The 16,819-nt window shown below is 38.9% G+C and overlaps 1 protein-coding gene across 1 annotated transcript in view; it reads left to right on the plus strand.

The window, feature by feature from the left end:
* GFRA1 (GDNF family receptor alpha 1) overlaps positions 1-13,795 on the plus strand; it is a 137,496-nt gene extending 123,701 nt beyond the window's left edge. The window contains 2 exon segments of the mRNA XM_048311413.1: positions 5,761-5,817; positions 6,520-13,795. Of these exon segments, the coding sequence (XP_048167370.1) occupies positions 5,761-5,817; positions 6,520-6,681 (219 nt within the window). The 3' untranslated portion in view covers positions 6,682-13,795.
* The last annotated feature ends 3,024 nt before the right edge of the window (positions 13,796-16,819 follow it).

The raw sequence follows: 16,819 nt of genomic DNA on the forward strand, positions 1-16,819 counted from the left end.
TGATATCTGCTGCTATGTGTGTTTCCATCTGCATCTGTCAGGAGCCCCAAGTGTCTGTTAGACCAGAGCTGATCTGATTCACGTTGTTACTCTGTGGTCTGGGAAGGAGATGCTGTTCCCAGCCCACCTGGCCCCGTCCAGAAGGACGGGGCAGTTCTCCCTTGTTGGTGGCTGAAGAGCTGGAAGCTGGCTTTAGCAGAAGAAGGACCTACGTTTGTTCCAGCCCCTCTCCCAGAGGATTCCTCTAGACTGCTCTGGGGTGAGGACTTCTTTTCAACCACTTTCCTCCTGGAGGAAGCCACGAAAATAATCTCAGGAGGCCCGCCATCCCTTTTTCTCTTTCCTGTCCAGAAAACAAACTTCCCTGCTTTAAGGTTGCTCTCTGTTTCTTGTTTCTCATGTTTAAGTCATCAAATCCAGCAAGAATTTATTAATGTTGAGGGATAAGGGGAATGCTGTAAAAAAACCCTTAGTGTGTGTTTTCCCAGTGCATATATGGGCACAACGGGATGCTTGGTTTACTTTATTTAATGTCTCTCAGCTAAAAAACTTGTGGTTTTCTTCTGTCTGTGCTGGGTGTTATCTCTGTAGCTCTGGAGCATAGTGCCAGTAATGTCTTCATGATGCTTGTTTCTAGAAGATACTTTCTTCTCTGTACAAAGTGCCATGACAGAACTGTAGTGCTTTTATGCCGAATGACAATTGATAATTTCATGCCTCAAGCTTGTGTCTTGAGGGTTGACTCAGCAGAGAGGAAAAAAAAAAGAAGCATTAAAAAGATCTGGCTGCTTTGTTATAGGACTGTGCAGAGCTGCTTGTTTTTATAGCTTAAATAGCTCTGCACTCTGGATGGATGGTACAGGTTTCAGGATTACCCCATGCTGAATTGTACCCTGTGTCTGTGACCCACACTTTTCTTATCTTCCCTGTTGAAAGTAATTATACTCCAGTGTGGCATAGTACTCCTGTGCTAATAAGAAAATACTATTGACAGGTGTGGTAGATGCACCATCCATTTAGTGAGCACAGAAGAGTTAAACTGATTGCATTTTTTCAGTCTGTGTATTTCTCAGCTTATTGTTTGTGTCCTGCTATTGGGAAAAACAGGTTAGTTGCATAGTAAATCTCTCTAATCAACACCGGAGAAGAGCAAAAAGAACAAACACCCTTATTTGTTAGAAGCGTGGTCATTTCAAGGATGCATCCTGGGAGATGTGTCCCTCTTCTTCAGAAAGGCGTGTTAATATGGGCATAACTAACCAGGATCTCAGGAGAGGACAAGGGCTCACTCATTAAGATCAGCTGTATAAACAGCCTAGATAGCAGATATCTGTCCTAATGATGCTTCTGTTGCCTCTCCCTGTCGAAGCAATACCCTCCATAAAGCTCATTAATCCATGGCTAAAGAAAGGGGCTGGGTTCTGAATTCTGGCACTCTGTGCCTGTTTGCTTTCAGAGCCAATGCATTCAGCTCCCTTTACATCCTTCTTCTTCCCTTCCCTCCCTCCAAATTAAAGCTCACCTCCATTTGGAGACATCCCCAGTCAGAACTTTTCCTTGCTGTGAATAACAGAAATTCATGCTGTAGTGAACATACAAAAATACTGCTGGTAGACAGCCATGAATGTGTGTACTGACTCCTCGTGAGACTGCTGCAGTGTTCAATGCGTGTATTAACCATGCAGGGCTGTGATTTGCAAAAACTGGATGCATAATGGCAAGATAGCATTTCTGGGCATAAACTCAGGGCTATGGTATTTGCAAAGGATGGATCTAGAGGGATTTGGGGGTGGAAAGAAGGGAGTTACTTTAGGAGGATCTTATGCTAATTATTAGGTGCAGGGCAAGAGAAGACTAATTAGGGACATGCAATTGAACTCATGTAGGATGCATTGGGATCAGAAGGAAACATGGAGGTCCACACAGACTTCTGAAGGAGAAACACCTCTATAAGCAATATTTCTTTCTCATTTCAGAAAACCTCTTCTGCTGGCCCTGATTTAACTTTCTTTCTAGGAAAGAAAGAAGTAAAATTTTGCTTCTCATAATAAGAATTTTTTTTTTTCTGGACATGTTGTTTGTTGCTCTATCAGCCCTTGACTATGTCCAATATTTTAGTTCTGATATTGAAAGCTAAGGGTTTTCAGACCAAAACAAGGCTTGTACGTGACTAGCAGACATGATACTGAAGCTCGTCAGGAGGTACTTAAATACAATTATCTCTAAATATCATCTGTTGCTTGTGCTGATACAGTGAGAAGATTCTCTGGGAAAGCAGGTGTTCATTTTTAAAAAATGGAAAAGCGTAAGTGAGTTCAAGCCTGTTGGCTGTATGGATGCAGCTTCATCAGAGTAGCTCACATTAATGAATTACAGTTCCCTGCAAAGCAGGAGTAAGTGTCAACCCATCTTATGCAACTTTGTTTTACAGTCTCAGATATGTCACAGCTCAGTGTGTCATTAAGTAAGTCATTAGCAAATGGTATTCTTCCTCAGTAGAAAAGAACTCATATGTCTTTCTTAGCCACTAATTTTAAGCTGATTTTCTTTCACTTTTTTTAAAAGTTATTTTTATCAGCCCAGCCCTACTTGTCTTTTTATTTAATGATGGAATCCCCATAGATCTTTCTGTCACCAGATAACAACTTTGCAATAAATTTTTAAAAGAATACAAATTTGAATACAGACAACTTAGCCATTTGAGTGTGCTCTTTTACTCCGGTGGAGTTAGGTACTTCTAGAACATTTGAAAACACCTTCTTGCCTCCTTGGTAGGCAAGCTGGATGCCTGAGATGGGATTGGCAGTGAATCCTTGGCATCTTGCATAATGAACAGCTCTCAATTCCCAAATTAAGTGATGGTGCAGTTATTCCAGAATTGTCTGCAGCTGTACGTGATGGACGTTGATTTCTCTTGAGTTTTTAGGATAATGGAAGATGTTGGAAAGGAAAATATCCAACAGCAGAAGACATCCTCTTTAATTCAAAGGCATGTCTCCCAGCCTGAGTGTATTTCCACCAGGGCTATCAGCATAACCTCCAAACCCTGATTTTTTTAAAGCTCCGATAAGATGTTCACTCACTGTAGCACAAAGAGTTCTGCCACGTGTAGAGCTGTTTCTGCCCAGGAGCAGGGCAGGAAGAATTTTCCCCTTGAGTTGTAAGTAAAGGACATACACGTTCTATAGCACTCTCTTCAGCATGCAGGTTTGGGTTTTTTATCCCATTACTTGTGATTTAGTGATGTACTGTTGTATTCCAGTAGTGCAGCCTATGCCAGTATTTCCATTATAACCCATTCTCACTGGTTTATAACTCAACACTAAAAATGTACTCTTCCAATTTGAACTTGGCAGATAATGTCTCATCTCATCCTCAAAATGACAGTTTTTTCTCTCCCTTTGCCATCCTCCCAATAAGAGGTTGCATTTTTGTTGTATTTTTAAATAGAAGATACTGTCCTTTCTGTTTTGATAAGGGAAAAGCCTGCCTGATTATTAAAATTGCTTTTCAGTGCTAAGAGAGGAGGACAATATAATAGAGGATGCATGTGCATAAGTGTTGTTGATGTTACAATATCTACACTAAGTATATGGGTGCAGAGAAGTATCACTTTCCAAAAGAAAACCAGTGAATGTTTATCAAAATGGTTGAAAAGAGGTTTTTTATGGTGGTTCTTTTTCTAGCTGTTGATTTTACCCTTAAAATAGTGTTCTCAGCGGTAAATATGTTTTAGCTGCTGCACTCCATTGTTTTTCAGGCTGAAGTAAGTAAAGGAAGACTTTACTGCATAGAGGCAAAATAATGATATTTTTCTCTTTTCTCATTTGATAAACACAGTACAAAAGGATTATAAATTCTAACTTTGGTGTTGAGACCAACTACCAGTTGTAGACCTGTAGTTAGCACAGTGCCATGAATCCACAGGAGATGTAGGCATCAAAGCACAGTGTTTCCAATAAAGAGACACTTGTGGGAATAGGAAAGTTAGCAATGAGTGACAAACTGAGAAATATGACGCTTGTATGATCCTTAGAGTTTACACTGTCAGGAACTGAACCTCTGATCCAGAGGCTTTATCTGAAGCCTCACATTTCAATGCAAGGTAGTGTGGATGTTATGGATGTAAGAAAATCAGGATTTAAATCTAGTTTCTCCTTCTTTACCTGTTTCCTTGGAGCCAGCCATTGAGGAGTTAAGCTACCCAGTTGCCTTTAAAAGAAGTTTCCTATCCACTACAAACAGGGCAGGAAGGCTTCACTGTGATGTTTCTTTTTGTTGCAAATTTACTTCCAGGCACTTATTTTTCCATTTAGACAGTTAAATTTATGCTTACCATAACCACTTTAATGGTACTAATTAGTAGAAAGGGTATATAAGAAGGAAATTTTATGGAGGGTATTTATTAAAAAATTGAGCTATTGTTTTCTCATATATATGAAAACTATCAACATATATTCAGTATGTATTCTTACTATAGCTGAGCTGTCTTTCTCTTAAATCCCAGCTGTTTCACTTTTTCAGTTGTCTGTAATATGTTCATGTATCATCAAAAGCAGAGAATGTGTTTCCTAACAAGAAGTTCAGTTCCTTCATTTGGTTTCTAAAATCAGTAATTAGGTCAAAGACTATTTTGTATCCATTGGCAGAACCAGTGGCTCTCAGATATGAAGTAGAATAGCTGTATGTGGAACTGAATCTTTTGAGGGCATAAAATCAGACTGGTCAGCACCTTCTCACATCAGCTTTAGTCCAGGCCATCACTGCCTAAACCAGTGAGATTCTGCGGTGTAAAATGAATGCAGCACTGTGAGATTCAGATCTTCATTTTTCTGCAGTAAAAAAGTTGCAGGTCCAACAAAACTTCCAGGTAGAAGCATCGGATGTGCCCAGTGCAGTCAGCAGTTTTGTAAACCCAAGTCTTCTGTTAGAAGAACTGATTTACTTTAGCCCAGTTACCTCCTAAAAAAGGGTGCTGGGTTTGTTTCTGGAATATGCAAAGAACAAACTGATACTGAGAACCACTGAAGTGCTCAAGTTAACCATAGCACTGTTTCCTGGGAGCTCCTTCCACACCATGGGGATTAGTACTGCTCTTGAAGAAAAGCAGAAAATGCCCAGCCCAGACTTGTTCACTTGAGGAATGGAAATATTAAACACCTCCTGCTGCTGGACAGAGTGCAGGCTGCTGCTGCCATTTTGGATGATATCACCTGAAGTGCTTCTTGCTTGAGTCAGTGTTCTTCTTGCAGCTTTGTAGAAGAGGTTCTCTGGCAGCCATGAAATATACTAAAACAGTATTTGTATTTTTATCATAATAGCTGGGAAAATTGCAAGAATCATTAAGGATAAAATACTCCAGTGTTGCATATTTTCCTAAAACTGGGGCATATCATAGATTATTTGTTAATATGCAGTGGTATTATGGTAATTATTAACTGTCATATTTAATTTCTTCTCATGAATATCCAGCACCATTTTTAAGTGGCCACAGAAGATAACATGTTCTCTACAGCTGATGGCACTCATCATTGTAATTACTAAGTACCCTTAGCTGACTGTTTGAAATTTTGCTGTAAATTCAAATGAGAATGTGAATGTTATTGGAAAACATGCAGTTACATTTGGAGTTTATTTGCTAATCATGTGCAAATCACTGTCAAAATTATAAGGATTATGACAACCGATGCAAATATCTAAGTGCTTTGTGCTGCTGGATGTATAAATTTTACAGGGAATAAATTTTCTATTTGTTCATAGGCACAGAAGAAGCGAAAATCCAATGAATCTGTAGATACAGAGCTCTGTCTTAATGAGGTGAGTGTGGATCTTGGATATTTCACAGCACACGTGCCTCCCCATAAGAAAAGATGTTCTGTCAAGATTATCATGAGCTACCTCACATGTGTCTTGTCAGTTTTGTTATGTTTGGATATCATAATGGATTAAAGAATGATCTTAGAAGTTCAGAGCTGGGCTCAAAGTGTCCTCTGCTGATTTTATATTTCAGTAGCTGTACAACACATGTTTAGGGAGATCCCATAGTAATCACCATTGCACTTAGCAAGGATACTTATTTAATAATCTGCACCCAAGGATTTAGGTTTTTTTATTGTTATACAGAAATAACTTGTCAAACAAAGTTGTTCTGTTGACTGTGCAGAAGGTGAAGTTTCTCTGGGGGTCCTGCTTTTGCTGTTATAAAATAAGCTGGCATGATAAACATGGATCCCTAAAGAAATGCCATACTTTTACACACGGAAGCATTGCTAAAGTAAGCATTTTTTAATACTTTCTTCTCTTTTTTGAAGTGTGCAGTACTGATGTTAACTAATTTCAAAATACTGTCATTTTGACATCTGTTTTGATGCCTTTTTTATCTTTCCTTTTATGAGATTGATGTATAGGTATCAGTGGAGGGTGGGACATGAGCAAACAAAAGCATTTCATGATGTAGACTTAAATACTTTGCAGTGAAAATGTTGTAATGGTGACCAAGGCAGGTGTTGTATCTTGCAGAATGCTCTCGGGAAGGACAACACAGCGGGAGTCTCCACCAGTCACATATCTGCAGAGAATTCCCTGGCTCTTCCTACCAGCTTCTATCTAAGCACACAGCTCACCCTGATGACACTTGCACTCTCACTCATTTTGTCCCTAAGCTCATCAGTCGTCTTGTAGCTGCATTACAAAAGGACGTGTTAAAAAAAAAAATAATCAAAAAAAAAAATCTGTTTGCTGTCCTCTGTTGTTTATCTGGAATTCCAGGTCTGGGAGCTAAGCTGAGGCACTCCTGCTAGAACAGTCTCAGCTGGAATTTTATTTTTTTTCTCTCTAAAAAAAAAGCTTCTTGTGATATTTAGAGGCTTTGTGAAATACTTGGTGCAGTGCTACATTCCAAACCCAAAAGGCTTTTTGGGCATGCAGTGTTTTAAAGAGACAGTGTGTAAATTTGCCTGTAAAGCGACCTGGTTGGATTATTTTAATAATTATTATTTTAATTCTGGCTTTTACCTGAGAAAGAAGATGACGGTTTTCTTAAGATCTTGTTTATCTCATTGAATGGTTTTGGTTTTCAAATTGATTGAACTTCAGACTATCAAGGATGCCAGGCTTTTGTCTAATGGTGAATGTTCTCCCAGAAAATGGACTTTATGAAACTTCTTCATTTGATAAATCGCTACTGATGTTAAACTCTTTCAGTGTGTTAGCATTTTCCTCTCTAAATGTTTACGTACTGTAAGTGATTCTGCGTTCCCTGCTGAGAAGCCATTATAATTCACATACAGGTGTAATGTATGTCTTTCAGTTAAATTCTCATAAAAATAGAGTGTGGCGTAGAACCTTCTAACAGTACATTTATCTTTTAATTATAATCATCTAGCCTTAACAAGAGTGAAGATTCCTTAAATTAGCAAGAAGCAGCCATTGTGAAAGCTTGATAAAGATACCTTTCTTTAAATATGAGGAAAAAATTTTGCTACAGGGTTTCAGCTGTACAGTCTATGGTCTTCTATGCTTCCATTGTGATAATATAGTCCAGTTATTATACTCTTTGTTTAATAAAAAAATTACATACAATTTATTTGCTCTACTAAAACTAAAGTCATCATCTGTTTATACATACCTGATAATGTCAGATCAAAAAGCTACAGGAACTTCATGCCTTACTTCTCCTATCAAAACATTGTAGAGGGCCAAGAGGTAGTAGGATAACATTTAAATTGTGTTTTGTTTCTTAGAACTGCTAAAATCAACACAGAAGGATGGTTGATCCAGTTAAAAGGCAGCATCATGCACGTGTACCCATGTGACAGGCTTATCTCGCCCTGGTAGTTCCTACCACAGACCTTGGCATTGCTGACATGATGAACTGTTTGCAAGACCAGCTCCATAAACTAATTTAATGGTTTGGATGGTGATATTACCAGTAGACATGATTTAATCACTTGGTTCTCACTCAGTGACATTGGCAGCCTGTGCTGGTTCATTATGGTTTCCCGCAGTATCTAGAAGGAATTCTTTAAAGCTTTAAATGTCATCAGATAGGCAGCATTTCTCCTAAGGGCTGTCTTTATACCTTACTGTGATGGCTTGTTGACTGTTACAAGCAGTTATGTCTAAGTGATCAACAGTAATCAGTTTCTGTTCCTATTGGAAGTAGAAGATCACTTCTGCAAGCAAGGAGTTCATCATGTTGGATGTAGAGATTTACTCTGAGACTTACACAATTATGCCCTGTCCTGCTCTGAAATGTCCAGATCAGTTATTTGCAATACAACTATAAAGTACAAATTACTATTTTATAACTGCACTGAGGTTTGAGTGTGCAAAATACACATCTTGCTAAGAGATTATTAAACCTATTGACAAGTTCATCTTTTGAGATTTTTCTTGGCTAATAATAAACACTTCCATAATTTTTGAAATTCATTTATGTACTCCTGATTATGGTCACATAATACAGGTTTCAAAGCGATTTGTATGTGATAGAATTCTACAATATTCTGTGCCACTGAACATAACAAATTAGACAATATTACTTTTTAATTCTGTGTTGATAAGAAACTGCAAATTACTTTCCAAGGCAGCAGAGCTGCTTTCAGAGAAGAGATATATAGACCATCATTACCAGCAAAGCCCATGTGGTTCCTGTTGCGCTTCTTGTAGAAGATAATCAAATTATTGAAAACCAGGGGCAGCAGAAAAAAGATTATGAGATTCATGATTTTAAAAATGAATCAAATTCTTTTATGTCAAAAGGAGTTGATAGTATAACCTATTGAAATGCTAATGAACATAGCATTGTAATTCAGAAGTCTGACATTATCTAATTAAAAATATTTTCAAAACAAATTCCTAAACATTATGATTATTAAATTCATCTTTGATCCACAAAGCTTTCTTTAAAATATCATTTGTATTCAGCACATTAAACATTTTAGACAGTATTGGGAATTTTAATAATCTCCCAGTATAGTATATACTTTTTGAAAATTTTTTTAATGTTTGGTTTGGTTACAGTATCTCTCTTACATTTAATACCAATTATTAGAATGCTTTGACACTGTCTGATCCAGAATAAAAACTATTGATCACTTATACTGTAAATAACAACCTAATGAGCTTTTGATTACAAAAGAAACTGCTGGTTATCTGAGTCAATGAGAGTTACCTTTGGAAATAAAATGCAGATGTAGTAGAGGAAAAAATTGTAGTTTTTACAGGTAGCCAAAAAAGCTCAACAGAGTACTTAAGCTTTTTGTCCTGTAAATTAAAAGTATACTGAAGTGCTAATTTAAAAAATTTAATTGCTTATTAAACAGGCAGAAAGGAAAAGAAAAGCCCTTTACAGTCATCACCATGCAAACAATGGAGGATTTTTCAAAGTTGGATGTGGTGTGGATGATGTCAGTTTAGCATGGTGACCTTGTCAATGCAGTCGTTTGCTGCAGTACTGAATTACATAAATTGTTTAATTTTTTTCCTCTTTCAGTCACTAAAATATCATGTGTTGAGTGCTTAATTAACAAGCTTAGGCTGGGCTTTATATATCCTTTGAAAGATTCATTTTATCCATATAACAATAGTATAGAGGCTGTCCAAATCAAGATGTACATAGAGATGATCTACTGTTCCAGTTGTAAATCTAACCAGTTCAGTTGTATGTAAATTAAATCATGGGCTACCATAAACATATCCAAATCATCTTGTACTGGAACAGCCATTGTCATTAGTATTATTGATAGCATGTTTATGCTTCTTTTTAAAAGTAGTGCACACAAAGGTAAAATTCAGACTGAACTGAAATATATGGCTGAGGTTTTGCAGTCTTGATTCCACAAGCTATTCCAGTGAAAGAGGCACTGAAGGTGAACCTTTCAGATATTGGCAAAAATAACAGCAGCTGAGGGTTTCCCTTGCCCCAGTGTGGGTGGTGACACCACCCACGGGCAGCAGCCCCAAGGAGTGACCATGCAGGGATTTGGTCAGAGGTGAGGGGTGCATCTCTTGCATCATTGACCTGGCTCCCTGAGATCCCAGCTCCCTCAAGAGGATGGGAATGAGGTAGGAAGAATTAGGAGGAAGTGGAATTCTTAATAATTTCAAAGAATGACAGACTTTGTCTGGAGACCTATTCCCAGGCTTTTTTCTTTTTTTTTTTTCCCCAAGGAAATTATGTCCCTCCAAGACCCAGCATTTTTAATATGAGTGTTCACAATTTCTTGCAGTTTGAATCAGCAGACCGAAAACATGAAAGTATCTACTTTTGTTAAGCTTGTGCAATTAGGCTGGAGATGAAGAAAACAGAGCAGGAATCACCTTGAAATCTCAATTTAATTAAAATTTGCAATTGTTGGCTAATCACTATGATATTTCCATGGAGTAAAGATGGTGAGAAACCAGTGAAGGAGAAGAGCAAAACTCAGAACAGCTCCCTGAAGGGACATAAATCTTATGTGTGTCATGTGACAGGAGTATCTCTGACAAGCAGTTATTCATACAACAATTACAACTTTCTTTCGTAAAATGTAATTCTTTGTCTTCAATACCAAGGTGGATCTACCTCACTGAAAAATATATGTTCACTGACATTCTTTCTTTCTGCTTTAAACTGTTCTGCATTAAAAGTGTTGTGGGCTAGAGGCCTCCAGGGTTGTTTTATGCCCATGAGGTTAGTCAGACTGTACCTGATGTCCCTGACATCAAATAGAAATATGTTTGGTTCTGATGAACTTGGCAGAGAAATTAATCCAGTGACTTGTTAAATATTTCTCATCTTTAAATATTTGGTTTTTCTTAGCAGCCAGTTCTTCCTGTGACATTTCAATTATTGGCTATTTCAGCTTCTCTTTAACTTTGGAAGATCATTCTGTCCAACTCTACAGTATTTAACTTTATAGATTTGCTTCAGTGCTAGTTTTCTGGTTTTCTTTTTTAATTACAGCCTTCACTTTTGAGGAAAAAAAGATGTGATCAGGAATATGTCTCCACTGAACTAAGAACACCTGTAATGGGGAGGAAATTTAAAGTTCCCATTTTATCTCTTTAGCACCGGTTTGACTTGAATAAGCTAAAACATTGTGTTGTTATTCCCCAGATGGAATTTAAAATCTAGTTTGGTACTGAATAGGGTTGAAAACTTTCAAACTCTTTACAAGCTATTAGAAATATTTAAATACTTCTAATGTATTTTTCACTTGGAATTTCAGTCAAATAGATAAAGTCTCACTAAGTAGTGAATTCTTACAAGAGTAAGAATTCTCTTTGGGAAATTTTGATGGCCCTGTTCTTAAGGTAAAATCAGGGAGGATGGTGAATTCCCATTTTTAACTCCATATTATCTTGACTTTTATACACCCTTGCTTCAAGTTCTCCTCTTATGTTTGCCTCCAGGCAATGTTTATACTTAATAGATGCATATTAGATGTGGACACCTCAACAGTCAGAAGCCAACTCCTGCAACTCCTACAAGGTGTTCCATCTCTTTTTATCATTCATAAAAGTGTGAGCAACAAATTCAAGATGTGGCCTAAAAATTACCTGAATCTTAAAGGAGTCAACAAATCTCTCAGTACCATTTCTTACCAGTATTAGACTGTGATATTCTAAATTGGTACTGTCTAGACTGCTCACAAGAGTCCTCTGAGCACATTTAACCAGAGTTAAAGCAGTTTCTGCTGTTTTATCTTATTCAGGTGCCAATAGCTGTTGCCATACATACAATTAGAGCTGATTGTTGCCGAGGTTAAAAGACCCAAACCTTAGCTCCTTTTCACCTTCTTGTAGTGATTCCAGCACTATAATTCCTTGGCACTGCTTTTTAATCTGTCAGAAGGAGAATTTCCTAGAATCCAGAAGAAAATGAGTCCTAGATTTAAGGCCAATTTTCTTCAAATTTCTCCCTCCAAAATACCAAAATATTTGACTTCTGACAGACTTCTGTCCTCCAAAGCCTTTATGTCTGCTCCCTCACTCAGGCTTGTCCAGCTGGGGGGAAGCTTATCCCACTCTAACAAACCTGTCAGAGCTACATGCTGACAAATAAGTCATGCCAGGCTCTCTAGCTGCAGCTCTTCAGCTGAGTAAGGAGTTGATTTTGGCCACTGCACTCGTCCTTAGGTCAAAGCTTAAGTGCTACAAAAGCTAAACCCCACAGATGTATTGAGCCACAGGGAGGTGTAAAGTCCTTCAAGCACAGAAGCCAGCAAATCTACTGAAACTCTGGGGTAATTTTCAAAACAAGATTAACACATCATGGTCCTCTCATGGTAATGTTTATGGAATAGGATATATGACAGAAGGAAGGTGGAGAAACAGGAGAAAGCCTGAAGATGCAAAAATTACTGTTTAGGGAACCACCATTTATTTTAGCAGGAGATACTGCAGAAGGCACACTGCTGAGAGAGAGAAATGTGTGTCCCACTGAGGATAAAACAGAGAAATCATGGGTTTTTTCTTTGACTTTGTGGATTAGCCCATGGAAACTGTTCCCCCATTTGAGAAGTGAAGCAATTCTTTTGGGAATATGCTGACCTAAATGCTGGGAGCACAGGGTCTCCCTCACATCCCCAGACCTGGTTATTAGCAGTGACATCCTCTGCATGTTTTGGGGTGAGACAAAGGCTTTAACCTTTAAGTGAAAGTTGAGACAGAAGGAATGTCTGTAAGGGTTATTAGAGGTGGAACAAAGCCTCACAGGGGACTATATCTGGCAGCTGGGGGTGCACAACCCAGACTGAGCTGAGTCACACATTGCTTAAAATAAAAACTAAGTGCAGGTAAAAATTGAAAGAAAAATATGGTCTTGATTTTTATATTACCACTTCTCTGGGAAGTGATGCCTAAAATCAACCTCTTACCTCTTCCCAGTACCCTACATTGTTTCTGAATAAGAACAAGAAATAAATCCAGAATGCAGGCAGTGGGAGAAATTGCTTCAAAGCACTCCAACATGTGGGAAATCTAACTGGTGGCAGTTATTAATCTCCACATTCTCCCCTCCCCCAAAATTATTGCTACTGAGTTTGCTCTGACAGGGTTTGTGTGATGTTTTGGGTAGCATTACCTAGTACTGAAATGATTAGCTGTGATTAGTACTGCTCAGGCTGGGAAGGTATATGTGTCTTTCACCTGAGGGTATGTTGAATTTTGCACTTTTTGTGTAAACTACAAGTTGACAAGAGCTGCAGCAAAAAGGAAATAGCAGGGGAAGGCTCACATAAAAGTAATTTTTCTTACATCGTGATGATAAAGCGATTAATTGAGGGTAAGCAGGTATGGTGAAGATAAAGGTAACAGGTAGCATTTGGACCCAGGAAGACTGACGTTCACTGTGATCTGAGGATATCCAATGTTAGTATTTTCCTGCACTTTCTTTCACCTTTTTTTTTTCTCTTTGTCTTTTTCCAAAACTGTCTAGAACATGCTTCCATTTTCTGGAGGAAATTCTTACACAAACAGTTACCTTCTTGTGTAAATTCTATGTTGTCTTATGGATTTCTGTACATCTCACTGCAGGTTATTACGTGTCAGGTCTTCAGTCATAATGGCTGGTAATTTGTTGTAAAAAAAAAACCAAAACCACTGTTCACTTGTTCCTGTTGACTTACTTAGACATTGCTCTGAGGACGTTGCTCTTTGGACTGTCCACACTTTGGAAGTCAATCCATGATGTTTGGCGTTTTCTGTTAGCATAATCCTCCAGCATTAGTATTGTACATATCCAGAAAACAATCCCTCTCAATAAACATTATTCTCTTTTTTATTAAAAAGCATGTTTTTGTGAGAACAATTTCCTGGTTGTTTTTCTTCTGTTTTGTTTTATTTAAAAAAAAAAAAAGGAAGCTTGACTGGCAAAAAAAAAAAAAGGAAAACAAGGCTGATCTCATTTTTGTTGTTTTGCAGTCTACCATGATCTAAGAAAATAAGAAATAAAGCTTTTCCCTTTAAATATCTATTCATTTTCTTGCTCCCTAGTCTTTTTGTGTTAGTGAATGTGGCCTGCAAATGAGCAGGCAGTATCAGATGGAAATGATGGAAAGACAGGCAGGAGAGTGGCCAGCTGGCCCTATTCATGCTTGTTCACTCTCTGGCATGCACAGACGCCTCCACACCCATCCCACCCCTTCATCCTGCCAGGCCAGAAAGAAAGGACTCGCTCCTATTTTCACACAATGGCAGCAGAAGAGCTGCAAAGGCTTTGAAGACAAAAGCATTTGCAGGAGGGTATTTTAGGAAATGCAGAGTGTGCTGGGAGAGGAAAGGGAAGGTGGATAAACAAGCTTTCAGGATGCCTTTCCTCATGTTGGTGACTGAAAACCAGGAAAATGATTTCAGCATTTACTCATGTTCAAACTGAGATTTAACGAATATATTATGAGCAAAGAGCAATCACACGCACCCGTGAAAAAGCTGCTGCTCAGCAAAGGGCCAGAGCCTCCCACCATTTTAAGGCCAAACAATTTCAATTGCTGTTACTCAGAGAGAGAAGCAAGGTTTGGGGGCAGGGTGCAAGAAGGAGAGGTGGGAGTGGTAGAGATGCACAAAACCCAAGGTGAAAGGTCTGCTCAGTTAGGGCTGAAAACACTTTTCCAGCTAAATCATCATCGTGCTTTGGCAGCTCCAGGAGGGTCTAGAGTTGCAGGGGTGATGCAAGTAGGAGATGTTTATCTGTCCTGGCATCATTTGCTACTCAGATTATCTGTGTTTCAGGAGGTGGGAGGGGAAAGCAGCACATTCTGTTTGGCAGCATCCAACAGCTCAGCTTGAATTCCTGGGCCAGCTATTGAGGTTGCTTGGATTTAGGAGTCATTCTATTGCTATTAAGTCCTGTGCATAAAGTGCTGCAGGTTCTTCAGCTCCTGCAGTGCCATCTTCCAAACGTTTAACCATTTCAAAGACGTGTTTGGAGAATGTGGTGCACAAAAGCAATCAAAATGTTTTCCAGTATGAGTTAGCATTGGACTTTCCTTCTACCTTTCCCTCATTCTCTGTGCTGCCACAGCTCCAGCGCTGTGAAAGAGGAGGCTGAGGTTGGAGGAACAGCAGTGAAGCCTCCACTCAAGAGGTACAGCTCCATGACAGACTTGCTGAGCAACCTCTCCTGGGACAGATGAAACCAAGCTGTTTGACATCACTAAGCAGCCAGCTATCCATGACCAGATGGATTCTTCAGTGTGCCTCATCTGTGGGTTTGATTTTTAGCTTTTGCTTTGTTGATTTAGGGTTGGCGGGGTTCTTGCTTTTAATTGTTACTGTTTACATGTCAGCTGCCTTTGGCAACTTCCCTCTGGGCTGAGAGATCATGGCAGTAGGGCTGCTCTTCCTGGGCAAAGGCTGGGTGAGTTGGTACCGAGGGACTGCCTAGAAGGTGCACAAACATGAGCCTTTGTATCACACCGCCCTTCTTCCACATGTTTAGGTTATGCTGCTAATAAAGAATGATGCCTCATAGCATCCGTCTCTTGTCATGACAGAGGGGACCAGTGCCCTCATGAAGAAACTGAGTTCTCTCTCCACTGTCCTGGGTGCCATGTGTTGAACAGCACTCATCACACTGGGCAGTCTGGCTGACTTCCTTTAGGAATGAATGGTAGTACGGTCTAGTGATGCCCAGAGAAGTGGGGTTATCTGCTTTAAATGGCATTTATAGAATAATTTCAGTTAAATGGGTAGAGTTGTGCAGAGACATTTTAAATGACATCATGGTAAGCAGATGAATGGTTTGGCATCTTCAAAGCAGGGGTGGACAAAGATGGACATGTTAGAGGGCAAATTTGACATCTTCCCACCTGGAGTTTTCTTGGAGATGCATTTCCAGTGTGCCATTAAATCAGCAGAGTTCTAAGCTGCATAGGAAAAGGATTTTGAAAGGTGATCCTAACCATTTTCCAAGCATGATCCTAGAGCTCTCCAAAACACTCTGCCCAAGCAATCAGCCTGCCCCGACACTTGCACTGCTCCTGTGTGTTGGCAGAAAACCCTGTCTCTGTTATTGTCTGCTTCATGCTGAGTTCTGGTTTGCCTTCAGAGACAGAAGTATGATTTCCTGAAACAATTTTTTGGTAACAATAAACTCAATTGTTTTGGTGAGATGCATGTCTTTTTTGGCTCCAAATACAAATTACACCCCCTAATTCTGCGTCGCCAGAATTTTTTATCTGTATTAACTACAGAAAACTGCAGAGCAACAGTGAGGAAAAAGCCAAAATAGGGACTGGGAAGTGTTGCTACATAGTACTTGTGCAGAAGGTTTTTTGGATTGGTTGTTTTTGGCTTTTTTCCCCCCCAAAGAGGATGCTAAAAAATCTTTTGCTCTGAGGTAAAAAGCCTAGTTCACAGAGTCTTTAATAAAAAATACATTTGTGCTTTGTAGCATTATAAAATAAAGTCTTGTAGTCAATTGCTTTGGAAGGACCTGCAATTCAAGTCTCTGAATTGCTCTTGTGTATATGTTTTAAAAAAAGAACAACATTCCACCAAGATTCTCAGAGAGGTTAACTAAACAGATGGTATTTATCTCTAGGTTTGCAAGTGTGCCACATCCCTTTTGCTTTCAGAAGAGATGTTAACACAAAAATCTTCAAGAGAAGCAGTTGGAAAGTCTTCTACAAAGTACACACACAGATACAAAAGTATAAAATCAAAAATCTAAATATAAATCTGCATTCACCAATCCACTGTTGGCTTCATTCTGGTTTGGAGAGGCTCAAAGGTAGCATTAACCTGGCTGTGCAGTTCCATTTGCTTGTTTGTCAGAGGTCAGAATCTGGTGGATATAAATACAGTTTAACTTTTATTTGTCTCCAAAACAGCA

The sequence above is a fragment of the Corvus hawaiiensis genome, chromosome 8, assembly GCF_020740725.1.
Source record: "Corvus hawaiiensis isolate bCorHaw1 chromosome 8, bCorHaw1.pri.cur, whole genome shotgun sequence".
NCBI classification, from domain to species: Eukaryota; Metazoa; Chordata; class Aves; order Passeriformes; family Corvidae; genus Corvus; species Corvus hawaiiensis.